General features: G+C 41.0%; 1 protein-coding gene across 1 annotated transcript in view; it reads left to right on the forward strand.

The window, feature by feature from the left end:
• Positions 1-13608, forward strand: part of GAA (alpha glucosidase) — a 65247-nt gene extending 51639 nt beyond the window's left edge. The window contains exons 11-20 of the mRNA XM_077251479.1: positions 1183-1267; positions 2726-2843; positions 2914-3047; positions 3124-3275; positions 3665-3813; positions 6316-6457; positions 7943-8041; positions 10673-10837; positions 10921-11073; positions 12938-13608. Coding sequence (XP_077107594.1) covers positions 1183-1267; positions 2726-2843; positions 2914-3047; positions 3124-3275; positions 3665-3813; positions 6316-6457; positions 7943-8041; positions 10673-10837; positions 10921-11073; positions 12938-13000 — 1260 coding nt within the window. The 3' untranslated portion in view covers positions 13001-13608. The remainder of the gene's footprint in view (positions 1-1182; positions 1268-2725; positions 2844-2913; positions 3048-3123; positions 3276-3664; positions 3814-6315; positions 6458-7942; positions 8042-10672; positions 10838-10920; positions 11074-12937) is intronic.
• Positions 13609-15291: the final 1683 nt, after the last annotated feature.

Consider the following 15291-nt stretch of genomic DNA (forward strand, 5'->3'; position numbering starts at 1 on the left):
AGACCATATACCAATATAAATGCTCGCCAACCGGGCGTAGAACGGGTTCAATAGCTAGTGATTGTATAATCCTGTATGAAAGTGTAGCTAAATATACCTGCTAGTCTGATGGCTCCTCAGTGTCCCTCCTTGCTGAGATCTCACATGGTTCAGTACAAGCTGCAGCTGTCAGTGAGGCTGGTTAGGCGGAGACAGAGTACATCTGGGCCCATAAACTATTTAATTGTATATCTGGATGCATCAAAATGCTAATCTTAATATTAAGATTAGACGGTCATCCTGAAGTGGATTTTAAAAGTAAGTACGGTACATTAGTATCATCAAGTTGAAGAGGTGTATTTAATTATGTATAGAGTTTTTATTGTGAAATCTGGAGACAGAGCTGCTTTAACCTGTGGAACTGAGGTGATAATTAGGAAACTTGCAGAGTGTGTGTGTGTAGTACCATACATTCGCTTGGGTTCAGTCCAGTGGTGGGTAGACATTGATAGTTTACTTCCCCAGCATACACCAAGAATCCACCATGTCCTAATCACAATGCCTTCACACATACCGTATTTATTTTCAATGGTCTGAAAGGCCACTGATTAGAAGAAATGTTTCTTTCACTACAGTCAAAATAACAAAAATTAATTAAAATGTCAAATGTTCTCCAGTACAAGAGTACAGTACATTTCTTATGCTTCTATATAGAAACGTATACGTTTGGTATCATCGTATTCGTACTAAACGGGAGAATAAGATCACCAGTTGTTTTTTTTAACAATCAATGCCTTAAAAACATTAGCAGAATTGCTTTTTTTTCCCCCCAGTTTCACCCCATTTTTTCTTTTTTAATTCTCCCAGTTTTTTCAGTACATTATACAGCAAAATAAAGGGTGTCCTAAAAAAAACTAAAAGTTGTCCCCCAAACAACAAGCCCTCATAGAGCTAATTAGAAGGAAAAGTAAAAAAAAAAAGAAAAAGTTATGACTCTTGAAAGAGCGAAAAGAAGCAATGTAATAAATTACCTGATCTTAAAGTGAAAGGGGCTGTGGCATCCTGGCAAGCGCTGTGCCCCGTTCATTGCTTGCGTTGCCCGGTGCAGCACAGTGCCATGCTTTTTAGCAGAGGCTGAGCTTGGTATTGCAGTTTTGTCCTGGTCACATGAATTCTATTCTTTAACTTTCTTTTCTGCTGCAGGATATGAACGAGCCTTCTAACTTTGTCCCAGGTTCAGTAGACAACTGCCCAGATAACAACATTGAAAACCCCCCATATGTCCCAGGTAAGTTTTGATAACCATGAACGGAGTGGAATATATTTTACCAGCTACAAAACCTTTAACCCCTTCACCCCGGGCCTGTTTTCACCTTCCCGACCTCAGGGCCCTTCCACTCTGGGCTCCCTCCACTGTTTAAGAGTTGTCTCTTGAACAAAGTACTTTTAATCACAAGATCTCGGAATCCAGATAAGTTTCACAATTTGATGCTTTAACTCCGCACAGGATTTTTTTTAATCTTATAAATGTGCCCCTGCTGTGTACTGTGTAATGGCTGTGTCTGACTGTGCAGGAACATGGTCTGATCATAAAACATCTCCTGGGCAGAGGGAGTAAGCAAAAAAAGATGTCACTCTGTGAGGGTCTTTGGTAAGGAAGGGGGGGACTTCAAACTGTCCCTGGAATTGGGACTCTAACTATCCCTGTCCCGAGGGTACTCTTGAAGGTAGAGAGGCCTGAGTCTCCAACCTTACTATGCTCCTAATAATGTCCTAAGCTGTCCCCTCCCCCAGAAGGCCTGGGCCAGATATGTTGGTGTATATACACGCAAGACAAACCAGGCATAACAAAAAGCCACTTGCATACAAAAACTCTCACCAAGGGTAGAGAGGAATAAAGGGAAGGATAGGAAGGTACAAACCAAATAAGAATAGGATAATGGAGAAACCCAAAAACGGCAAACAACAATCTCCAGCAGCAACTATGAACTCCTACTTCAACACACCAACTCCAACAAGTGAGGAAGTAAAACTTTCACAGGAGGGGATGAGAAGGTCTGGTCAGGTTTTATAGAGAGAGAAAAACAAGCAGGTCAGGAGCAGCTGTAAGATTGAGCTGCAGGTCTCCAACCAGCACACAGTCGTTAACCTCTTCAGATCTGAACAGAATGAAGTCCATTTAATATGAGGAACAAAACACACAGGCTAATTGCAAGACCTGTGATTCACAGTATGTAAAGATCGCGTAACCCCATATCTCCCAGGAGGATGTGACACTTGTGACAAGAGTATACGGATAGCACAGCATCAGAGTTGATTCTTTTTGTGAGGTAAAACATTTCCCTGCCAGTTTGTAAACATGTTTTACCTCACAAAAATCAGTAGATGTAATGTATATATACTTCCACCAACCCTGCCCAGGAGCTGTTTTATGATCAGACCATGTTCGTGCACGGTCAGACACAGCCATTACACAGTACACAGCAGGGACACATTTTTTAAAATCATCTCAGCACAGGAACATTTTTTTTTTTTTTTTTTACACATTCAATTGTGGTACTTCTTATTATTCCAAGATCTTTTGATTAAAATGTACTTTGTTCGTGGGAAAACCCCTTTTAAGTAGTTTGTTGATATTATTACTATTATTATTCCATCTCTGCTCTCCTATGAAATCCAATGGCCAAATGTGTAGATTGATTACTGCGCAATCACTGAGCACTCTGTATGTTTTTCTCTTTTTCAGCGGTAGTTGGCGGTACATTACGACGTGCTACAATCTGTGCTTCGAGTCAGCAACATATCTCTTCGCATTACAACCTGCACAATCTGTATGGACTGTCTGAGGCAATAGCATCCCACCAGTAAGTGAGCAGATGAGATGTTACTACTGTATGTTTATCTCATGGCTGATATCTTTGTGCTTTTTCCTAGTGCCATGGTGAAGATTCGGGGAAAACGTCCCTTTGTGATATCTAGATCCACTTTTTCCAGTCATGGTCACTATGCAGGTCATTGGACAGGAGATGTGGAAAGTTCCTGGGAACAGCTTTACTACTCAGTACCAGGTAGGATATGGGTAAAACAATTGTACTATGATCATAAGAGCGGATGTCAGTCTCTTCTCTTTTTGTCACTTTTCAGCCATATTACTTTTTAATATGTATGGTATCCCTCTGGTTGGGGCGGACATATGTGGTTTTAATGGGAATACGACTGAAGAGCTGTGTGTGCGGTGGAGTCAACTTGGTGCTTTTTACCCATTTATGAGAAATCATAATGGTCATGATGCCCGGGTAAGAAAATACTTGTGCTCATTTCGGAAATGTATTGTTCGTGCATTGCTTAAAAGTTTTTTGTTGCTAAAATTGCATGGGATCGAAGTACTGAGACCCCAACTGATGCCCACAACCAACAAAGTGCTTTACCAAATGGAGCTCTTCTCTGAGACTGAAGATGTGTTCCATGAGGAAAGCCGAGCTTGGCTGATTACTTCTACGCCTTCATGAAGTGATCTGTTGGGGTATGGACCCAACTAATCAAAACTTCTGACCTTTCTGTAGAACATGTGAAAAGTTTTCTAAGAATGCACTTATTGCATTTTTTTTTTTTGCCTTCTGCAAAATATTGGATTTGCTCAATTTTGAAGAAATAAAATTGTTATATCCTCTCCCTTTTCCTTCAGGCACAAGAGCCGTATGTTTTTAGCAAAGAATCTCAGGACACCATAAGGAATGCTTTAAACATTCGATATTCCTTGCTTCCATATCTTTATACCTGCTTTCATAAGGCTCACAGTTTTGGTGAGACTGTTGCTCGTGCACTCTTTCTTGAGTAAGTTTTATTTATTTAATAAATATATATATATGTATGTGTGTGTTTGTGTGTATATTCAGATTTGGGAATACTCACACTGCAGGCTGTGAGGATTCTCCTGTGGTGGCCATGTGACCCCAAGTATGCAATTTTCATATATGCAGTCACATGCCGACTAGACGTTCGTGGTCTCATTAAACGCAAGTGAATTGAGTGAGACCGGACATGACTAGTCGGAATGTGGCCGGAAATATACACCGAAGAATCATCACAGCCAGCATGCAATGCACACGCTGGGAGGATTCATACGTCTGCAGTCACTGTGACCAATAACATTGTGCTGTTTAAGTGTTCCCTTTATTTTTTTGAGCAGTGTATAGAAACGGTATTTGTATTTTTTTTTTCCTTTGACATCAAAGACATGCAGAAGACATGCTTGCATTTATGACACTCGTATTACTCCATATAAAACTTGGCTGATATATAGCTCTATGAATGTGCCCTTAGTGACAGAGCCTTTACTACAAGAAGATACCGTGTGGGTTGCAAATTGGAAGTAGGTGCACATTCTCCTGGAGTCGACTACTTGACTCCAGAGGCCATCAATACTATGTAGGCTTGAAAGAACCGCACGTCATAAAGCACAATAGTATGCTTCAAACAGTTTGATTTTCCTTTATGTCCAAACTTCACACTATACTCATAAAGGATAGTATGGGAATAATGGTGCCAGATTGCCAGTTGGCATCATTTATGGTCAGAACCACCATGGAATCTATTTGTACTCAAACTTCCGTCTTCCATTCCCTATTTATCTTGGGAAATGCTTTTGCTATTGTTTGTCTCACTCCAATCTAAAAATGTAACCTCTAGCGGCACAATACAGAAATGCAGATGTCCCTGGCCGTCCCTCTTAGCATCAGATCTGACAAAAATACAAAATAGAACTTTAGTCCGTCTTTCTGCATCCCATCTGATTTGCCTTGTGCTGGTTGGACCAGTTCAGATCACCCATCACATGTATTTCTTGGTGATTTTTTTTTTTTTCTTCTTCTTAGTTTATGCTTATACATGTTCAAAGGATATAACCTATTCCAGGTGTTATGTGATCTCATGGGACATTTCTTCTCCTTTATTTTAGTATATGGACAGTTTTTGTTTTTTCTTAAATGCATTTATTTTGGGCTGACAATTTTTGCAATTCAGTTCAATTACAGATCTATGATTATTTAGCTTTTAAGTTTGTTTGTTTCCTTGATCATTGTTGGCTGCAGAATGAAATTAAAGCCTCATTCAGATGAGGGTATGAAAAATCATCAAATTCATCTAGAAAAGAAGAACCGATTACCGTTATCGTGTTATCAGTTTTTTTTTTGTTTTTTTTTACATGTGTGGCATCCGTTTTTAAATATAAATAATGTAAAATGTACACAATCAAATACAGGTTCCTAGGTTAAATTTGGATCCAATATGGATGCTCAGTAGTACCGTATTTTGCAAATAAGACGCTCTGGATTATAAGACGCACCTCAAACTTTGAGGAGAAAAATAGGAAAAAAGCTTATTTTAATAAAATGGTGGTGCTTCTTATAATCCATGCGTCGTATTTCGTACCGGGGTGATGGCTGTGGTGAAGCGGGGTCCGAAGGTCACTGCTGGTGGAGGCAAGAGTGGGGCGACGATGCAGGCAGGGATGAGGGGGTGTTCGGATATGCGGCGTGCCGTGGGGGTGTGCTGCGGTGCTGCGGGGGTGTCTGGCAGTGCTGCGGGGGCTCTGCCAACATTTTGTGAAAGGCCAGAGTTCCCGCAGTTCCATGGTTTCCTATGTGGTGGACTCTGGGAAAATGGCTGCCGGGGGTGGTGCATGCGCAGATGGAGATCTCGGCACCACTTCTCTGGAGATGAGATCTTGGCACCGAGATCTCATCTCCTGAGATCTTGATGCCGAGATCTCCATCTGCTATGTTTTTTACATAGAGCAAAGAGAATAATTAGCTGGGAAGAAAGGCAAAATGAGCAATTGTAAGTACACAGTGCTATACAGTATGATTGCAATATATTAAGAGGATAAAAACTTTGATGAGAGGAGGAGTGCTTCTTTAACAACTTTATTTTAATTCAACGTATTTAAAATGTGAACTGTGGGTTGCACAGTAGCCAGTTATCTATTAGTGGTGTGGTGCGTGTCTGTATTCAGGGGCGGAATGTGGGAGACTTTTGCCTTAATCTCTACCAGAGTCGCCATGTAGCCCCAACCTAAATTTAGCAATGTGAACTGCACGCGAACGTGAGGGTTTTTTTTTTTTTTTTGTGGCTCTGGACCCTATTTTAGTTTGAGTCGCCTGTTTTAATGTGACCCTCCTAAAAATCAGTAAGATGATTTTTCCTTTATTTACCCTAAACCTGTATTTAGAATTAAACATTTCAGCACTTGGATCGTTTGGTTTCAAAGGCATGTTTTAATCTAAGTATACAAATAGGTTGTTCCTCAGTTTATCAAGATATGATTGTCTCTTCAAGGTTTCCTACTGACCAAAACACGTGGACCATTGACCGTCAGTTCCTTTGGGGCGATGCACTGCTGATCACCCCAGTCCTTGAGCAGGGAAAGACTGAAGTAAATGGATACTTTCCTGCAGGAGCGTGGTACGCACTACAAACGGTAAGCGCCTCCTGGGAATATATTCTTGTCTTCATTATATGCTAATTAACATCTGAAGCAAAATGTGTTTGGAAACCTGAAACGGCGTTATAGACCGCCACCGATTGCTCACGCCCCAGGTAAGAAGCGCTCCGTTGGGTACAGGCCCAGAGACTGTCCATTATGTCCGTACACCATTGTGTGGGCACTTCTGTGTTCTGAGCAACTAGTGGGTTTCTCAGGACTCCAAGTAACCTAGAAGGCGTTTAAAAGGCCACATTATAGTAAACCCTTTCCAAAATTTGGAATCTAAAGTAATGATATGGCTGTAACTCAGATTAAGGTGATGCCTTTTTAAAGACATTTTTGTTCTTGTGTAATCCTGATTTGACTTATGCTAATTAGGTTTAGGTGCGCAGGGGCCGGACTTTGCGCTGGATCTTCCCCTCCCTGTGCACAGCCCAGCCCCCGTGCACTTGAACCTAAGTAGCATAAATCAATTGATTATTACAGAAGAACAACAAAATGGATTTCAACAAAAGGTATCAATGTAATCCGTATTCTAACGCCATTTCAGTCATGTATTTACTTTTACATTCCAAATTCGTGCTGGCTTTTTCTCTTTAAAACGGCCCCTTTCATGTTAGCATCCTCTCATCAGTTCCATTTATTATCTTGCATATGAAAAATCATTTGGGGTCCACTTTCCTTTTAAGTGGAAAATCTCTGACGTAAAAGCCTGTGTCCTAGAGCCTTCATTCAGGCATCTCTGTTGAAAAAACGAATTGATGTACTTTGTTTTGCTGGCAAACCCTTTTTGCCATTAAATCAGTAGTGGCTGCAGGTTTATATTTTTCTTGGATCTACATAGTCCGTGTTTTTAACTGTTATAACTGTTTTCTTTGGGCACTTACTTGGACATATTGACACTACGTATATTGCATTTATATTAGGGAAGTTCTGCCGTGGGGGATCAACCTTACTTTATATTTAGGTGTGTTTTCACATGACCTTAAGATTTCTAGCTTTTTGTTAACTTCATGCTCTTCTCACCTGAAGTATGTCAGAGACACTGATACCAGTGATGCATCACTTATTTGGGCTGCTTGTTGCAGTTTTGATAAAATCAGTGTTTTCTCTCCTGCAGATCCAGCAGTGCTCAGACTGCTGAGCTCTGTATAACTCCGCCCCCAAACCACTGATTGGTAGCTTTCTGTGCATGGGCAGAAAGCTACCAATTAGTGATGGGGGCGGGGTTACACAGAGCTCATGAATATAGAGGACTATATGGCAGCAGGTTTTCTAGTCCTCTAATGATGATCTGTGGAACAAAAGTGCTTTTTATCAAAACTACAGCTAGCAGCTCAGTAAGTCACAAAAAGCTGGAATTGGGGTTTGCCTCTGCATTACGCTGCTGTCTTAATAGGTGGCAATATCCTTGTCACAGATTCCCTGCAAAACTATTGTGAATGTTAATATTTACAGGAAATTTCTCTTCTTTTCTAGGGTGTACAAATTCAAGCTAAGGGCCAATGGATCAATCTTCCTGCACCAATGGATACAATTAATGTTCATGTTAGAGGAGGCCATATTTTACCTGTACAGGTAAGATTAGCAGTAATCTTTCTGAGCTCATTTTTAATGATGGCTGCTTTCTTACTACTGTACTACAGGCAGTGAGGTGCAGTTATCCTAGAGTTTAGTAAGTGTACTTTCCTCCACCATGTCTCCCTTTGGGAGTAATGTTGATAAATCTGGAAGAACACGTACGTCTGAATGAGGTGTATATCTGTGATTTTCAGATACAAAAATTCCCCATTAAAATCTATGGTCCTATTAACATGTCTGTTTTTTTTTTTTTGTTGTTTTGTTTTACAGATAATGTTTTTGTCAAAAATCAGGGAAATATGTCTGTTTGTGATCAGAGTCACGGATCAAAATTGCCCGTACAAGGCTATGGAGCCATATAAGTCACAGATGGCACATGGCTGGCATCAGTGTGCCGCCCTTGTGTTGTGTGTTACTAGTATTTTTTTATATGTAAAAATCACTGATGGTAAAAACTGACACTCGGATTCAAAACACTGATGACACTTAGACCTTTTTTTTTTTTTTTTTAGATGACAAAAATCACAGACTTCTTAATGTGGCATTAGAGGGTGAAGATCTGGCATTGTCACCTAGGTGACTTCACTGTACAAACTTGCTAAGGCTCAAAGGGGTTATCAAGGACTATTAATTTTTTTTACTGAGTGCCCAAGAATGAACAGACATATAGTTGCCTACTACCTGCCTCTTGTGCTCGGCGACGATAGCTGCTAGTACAGAGCAGTCACAGACCGCTCCTGCCGGTGATTCCGCAGCTTCCGCTAACGTCATATTGACAGTGCAGTGACTTCTCTTCTGCTCTGCTCTGGTTAGGAGCGTGACTACTGTTGCCCAACTGCAGGGAGCTGGCTGTCAATCAGCATGACATCGGAAGTCACACCCTGTCGACATGGCAGCCTGGAAGAGAAGGAACTGCTCTGTTGATGTGGATCAGCCAAATCGCTGTCAGGAGCTGTCTATGATCACGCTGAGCTGGTGCCAGATAGAAGAGGCATGTAGATAGTAACTACAGTAGTTAGTAACTACTTGCCTATTCATTTTTGGCTCGCAGTAAAAAAAAAAAATTATATATTCCCGGATCGCCCCTTTTAATAACACCCTTACAACTTTGTGGAGTGAGATCATGAGTTGAACTAGTTAACAAACTATTTGTGCTATATATCTGTGAGGACACACCATAGAGAGGTAAATGGCAACATTTGAGGATTGATTTGCCATCTTAACACACTGTTAAGATCCAAAATAACTTGCCATTGTTAAAATGATCTATAAATGTGAAATATGACTGACAGGGACCTGCCTACTTTGCATTCTGCAGATGTAAAGACACCCCTTGCATGAATGACACAGCACATCATTCCCACTGTATCCTCACGGGCAGACACTGAATTTGTGATGTGGGGTTTACACATGTTCCCTTTATAAAAAAAAATAAAAAAAAAAAAAATTGTGCCCTGATAAATAATACGGTATATTGCCCAGGTGGCACTGCACAATGCAGGTAAGCAGGGCACAGGATACTATTTTTGTACTATTAGTAATCCTGTGAGAAAGCTATCAAACCCTAGCACCATCATAATGCTGTTGACCTGCAGATTAACCCTATATCTGCAGGTTACAGGACCTGACTGCTTCCTGTTAAATGCAGTCTGTTAGCAGGATTTCATCCCCTGTCCAACCTGTTTACATGTGCATGTAGCTCTTCCAAAGACCAGGCCAGCAATACCTTTACATGGCAAGTTTGTTTCTCTGTTATGGAGAGCTCAGCATATGAATTGAAAGAGCACATGAGGATGAAAAGCTATGTGAAGATCTGAAGCCTCTGTCACTCCAGCTCTATTCCCCACCCAGCGCCGCCTCCTCCTGCTTGACTGATGGTTCCTTTGCCTGACGTCACACACTGTATATAGGCTATCAGTCAAGCAGGAGGAAGCGGTGGTGGGCTGGGAATAGAGCTGGAGTGACAGAGGCTTCAGATCTACAAATATTTCTACAACTTTATTTACATAACAAATAAAACTCTGGTTTGTCAGTAACGGTGATATGGACTGGCCATGTAAAGGTATTGTTGGATTTGTCTTTGAAAGAGCTACATGTGCATATAGTTTGGGGGGATGAAATCCTGCTGAAAGATTTAACTTTAAAAAAAAAAAACAAACTCATCAGTGGCGTAACTTGAATCTCATGGACCGCAATGCAAAATCTTCCATAGGACCCCCAGCTATCACGAGACATTTTAATTGGTTTTCATGTTGGTTAAAGTGACCCTTTTTTTTACCCCTTTACTCCAGGTTCCTGGAGTGACTGCAACTCCTGCCCCCCAAATTCTTACTAAAACAGACCAGAAATCCTTGACAGTCAGGGGCATCAGTATGTGTGTCCCCATAATCTAACAATGCCGGAGCATCTTTTCTTATAATAATGTCATGCTGCTCCGCTATTCCTATAGACATGTATGAATGGATTGGCAGCTGGGTGTCCCCCCTGAAGGTGTTACTGTATACCCTCACAATGTCCAGTCATGGGTAACTGGACACATCCCCATTTGTCAAGGGAAAGAATTGTCCGTTTATTCCTAACTCTCATTGTATTCGTGGGAAATCCGTTTCACTTCTGTTCTCTCTGCAGGTACCGGGTCTGACTACAGAGGAGACCCGCAAGAACTGTCTGACCCTTGTGGTGGCCCTTACACCAGAGGGATTTGCCCGAGGAGATCTATTCTGGGATGATGGAGACAGCTTAGGAACTTTTGAAAGGATGGACTACACTCAAGTCTTGTTTATTGCTACAAATGTATGTAATGTGTCGGCTATTGTTCCTAAAGGTTATATTAACCTTTTAGGACCCTATAAGCTAATTCTGCCTCTTTGTCACAGAATGCACTTGTGAGTGAAGTGATGCATTTGAACAGTGAAGCAGACGGCCTCAAACTGGCCTCAGTGCAAGTATTTGGCATCCCAGACCCCCCCAAGAAGGTGCTGGTTAACCAGGTGCCCACCAAAGATTTTGCATTCAGATCAGATACCAAGGTATTGAACGCTACTGGTTTTTACAGTGATTTTAGAATATAATAATGTCTTTGCTCATATTTTTCTTGTATCGGACTAACCCAGGTAGATTTGACGGAGATTTCTCCCTCTAGAAGAATTTAAGTATTTCTTCCTGCACCTTTTGTATAAATAAAACTAAATCCAAGGGGTTATCCGCTAACTTATATTAATAGCATATCCTTAAATAGGTCATCCGTATTCTATCGGTGTGGGTACGACACCTGCTGCCACCGGCGGCTGGAAGTGATTAGTTGTGGAGTGGGACTACACAGCTACATAAACTGTAGTGGCCGCAGCAGGGTATAGCAGATCCATACAAAATCAATAGGTTTAGACCTGCAATTCCCATTATACAGGTTATGGAGCAGTTACCCTCCACAACTGGGCACATCCAGTTCTCGCTGGCACAAAGAACAGCAGATCGGCCGGGGTGTGGGTGTCGCACCCCCATCGATCTGATAATGATGACCGATCTGAAGGATAGGCCATAAATATAAAGTACCAGACAACTTCTTTAAGAAAAACAGAATAGTTATGTAGGACATGGTTAGGATAAAATAAAGCCACTATTATTAGAGCCAAAAAAAAAAAAAAAATATATCAAACCCATGAAACTGGTCAAACAAAAGACATGACCAAACAGTTGCAGAAATCACAGTGCAAGTCTGGAATTCCAAAATCGATACCAGCAATGGCCACAAGAGGGCATAAACACACCTCTTGTGGCCTTATTGATATTTATTTGATTAATTTCCACTGCACATTACAGACATTATGAGCCTCGATGGGGACAGTGATGGTAATCTAAATTCAATATGTCTTTGAAGTTTGGGAGGAAACCAGAGTATGTAAAGGAAACTCGTACAAGCACATACATCCTTGGTGGGATAAAAGGGCTAAAAGGCTACACTGCTCTCCACTGTAAAAAGTATATTCTTTTATTTTATGTGAACTTTCATGTGTTTGATTTTTTTTGTAATGTTTTTTTTTTTTTTCCTTGAATTTGATTTACTGTTAGTTTTAAAACAATTCCGTGTTTTGTTGGTATTCTGTAATGCTATCTATTTATTAAGGTAATGGGTATGGATAGTGTCTGTAAATGGGAACCTCCAGAGTTTCTGTATACCTGCAGACCTACAGGTAAGTAGCATTTTAATCATGCTTGGCTGTGTAGCTGGAACAGCGTCTATAGGCAGAAGATGCATTTATATTTTTATAGCGACTCTGTCAGCACAGAAAGACTGGTAACACCACATACAGGCGCTCGGCGCACCATTGGCGAGGTCAGACATTTAAGGGTACCTATCCACCTGCTTGCTTTCCCGCTATCTCCGCCACCCTCCTCCTGTTTCACAGCTCTGTCTTTATTGAGCTTGAGAAGGACATAAATGGATGGAAATCTAGTAGGTGGGAAGGTGCACTTTAATGTTTGGCTGCACCAAGGGGGTGGTGGGAAGCGCCTGTACTTCGTGAGCACAGAATGACTGTTCAACCAACTACCTTTCATGCAGCTGCTCACTTGGTCACTGGGGCGGTGCAGGGGGCTGTAAACCCTTCTATGGCTGACAGTGCTTCAGGCTGTTACACGAGGTACAGGGGGTGATTACAGCATGCAGTGAGTGGTAACTGTTACACCCCTGCACCGCCCCGATGACTGGTAGCGAGCAGCTGCAGGGAGAACATAACCATTTTCTCCCTGCAGCTGCTGTTCCATTAACACCACCAACTATGATTAGAACGCACATTACCCCTTTATCTGCAGCTAAATGGCGTATTGTTAGGTGACCGGTTCCCTTTAATTACTCTTGGACTTAAAGTACTAATAATCATTTATATTTCACAGGTTTTGACCATATCAAAGCTCAATCTACAAATAGGATCTCAGTTTGCAATTACATGGTCTTGATGCTGCTGCTCAAACTCTGAAAAAGTGAAGTCTTCAAAGTCCAGAAACTGTAATATTTGATGTGTCTTTATCATTCAAGATACTGATTTGCATTCTTTAATGTTACATAGGACTTCTGGAAAGTCTTTGCTTTGAAGGTTCAAATTGAGATTTTCACAGTTCAAAAACGATTATTTTGAAATTGATTTGGTGTAAGAATAAAATAGTGCTATAGAAATAATGCTGTTAGAAAAACACTGCAGGACTAGAATGTAAAGGGGATCTGTCACCATATTTTACCATTTCAAAACTGCCTATATTGTTAAATAGATCTTAGACCTGATCAGGCTGATGTATTTACTTTGAAAATCCACATCAGAAAGGTAGTACTATCTAGCATACTGAGAATTGAGAGATTTCAGCAGCAGCAGGGAGGAGGGACACTGAGGAGCTGATTTGGAGATAAAGGTTAAACTTTTCAAAGAGTTTTACACAGTCATTCTGATTTACATTTTCAAACAAAGTACACCAGCTCATCAGGTCCTAAGGGTCTATTATAATATTGTATGCAGGTTGTATTGTGAAATTTGATCACAGGTCTGCTTTGATTACTCAACTTAAAAAATAAATAAATTAAAATAAATAAAAAAATAATTAAATTAGCGTTTTTAGCATGTATGGTAAATGTGGATACGCCGGATAAATGCGGGTCCGACCTTAAGCCTGAGCTAAGAGAATGCCAATTCCATATTCGTTCCCCCATTCTTTGTATACTTGGATGGACTCCTGTTCTCTCCCCAGCTCTGAGACCATCGCCTATCTGCTATTTAGGGCATGTTCTGTGGCTCTTCCATAAATGCCTAAAATGGAAATACCTCTTTAAGTCTATTGCACTGGATTTGCATCAAAATGGTGCTGTAAATGTACTTTTTACCATCCTGTATCTTACCTTGCTTTTATTTTCCTTGTGTTAAATTGTAGAAAAAAATGCACCGTATATATGTATTGAAGTCTCCTTTTTTGGCTACAATGTACTAGTGCTGGGTTGGCAAACTGTACTTTTGGTGTCCACTTTTTTTATTCAATTATCTTATCAGGACAGCCCTGTCTGTATGACCTGTCAGAAGACCCCTGCTCTTAATTATGCCATATGCTTTCCTATTGAGTAAAAACAGAGTATCAGTCTTTCCCAGCCGCAGACCCAACCCATCAATGAATGGCCACCATGTAATGCCACTTCCCCTTTCAGCTGTTGCAGGGCGAATACCGTATTTTGCGGATTATAAGACGCAACCCAAATTTTGAGGAGAAAAATGGGGAAAAAAAACTTTTTTAAATAAACTGGTGGTGGTTCTTATAATCCATGCGTCTTATTGCTTACCTGGGGGTGGTCGCTGCGGTGAAGCGGGGTCCCAGGGTCGCTGCTGGAGGAGGCAAGAGTGGAGTGTTGCTGTAGGCCGCATGCTGGGATGAAGGGGTGTTTGGATTTGCGGCGCGCAGCTGCAGGTATTCAGTGCTGTGGGGGCTCTGCCGACATTTTGTGAAAGCCCAGAGCCCCTGCACTTACATGGTTTACATTGCGGTAGACTCCGGGAAAATGGCTGCTGGGGCGGCGCATGCACAGATAAAGATCTCGGCACCAAGCTCTCGGGAGATGAGATCTCAGGACACAGGTTTTACAGACAGTGTCCTCACTATAACGTGGCAATAGGTGGGTCACAATTTTGACTAATAATTACATCTATTTATATACCTCACATGATATGTATCTCCCATACAGGTCCTAGATATCAGTAAATGTTTCCCTTGCGGTATTTCTTTCTTACAAGCAGTCAGATAGGTCCCTTTCCTCTTTACCTTCACCTATTATCTTGTTCTTTTGATTGTTTGATTTTATACCCCAGGATAGGGGGATTTGCATATGAAAGTGTGAATTCTACATTATATTCAGTTGTGCTCAAAAGTTTACATACCTTGGCAGAATTTTTCGCTTTCTTTGCCTTTTTTCAAAGAATATGAATGTTAACACCAAACCTTTTCTCCACACATGGTTAGTGGTTGGGTGAAGCCATTAATTATTAAACTACTGTTTTCTCTTTTTAAATAATAATGACAACCCAAAACATCCAAATGACCCTGATCAAAAGTTTACATACCCTGGTGATTTTGGCCTGATAACATGCACGGAAATTGACACACATGGGTTTGAATGGCTACTAAAGGTAACATCCTCACCTGTTTGCTTGTAATCAGTGTGTGTGTGTGTGTGTGTGTATAAAAGCTGAGAGTGTTTCTGGGATCCAGACAAACTC

The sequence above is a fragment of the Ranitomeya variabilis genome, chromosome 4 (assembly GCF_051348905.1).
Source record: "Ranitomeya variabilis isolate aRanVar5 chromosome 4, aRanVar5.hap1, whole genome shotgun sequence".
Taxonomy (NCBI): Eukaryota; Metazoa; Chordata; class Amphibia; order Anura; family Dendrobatidae; genus Ranitomeya; species Ranitomeya variabilis.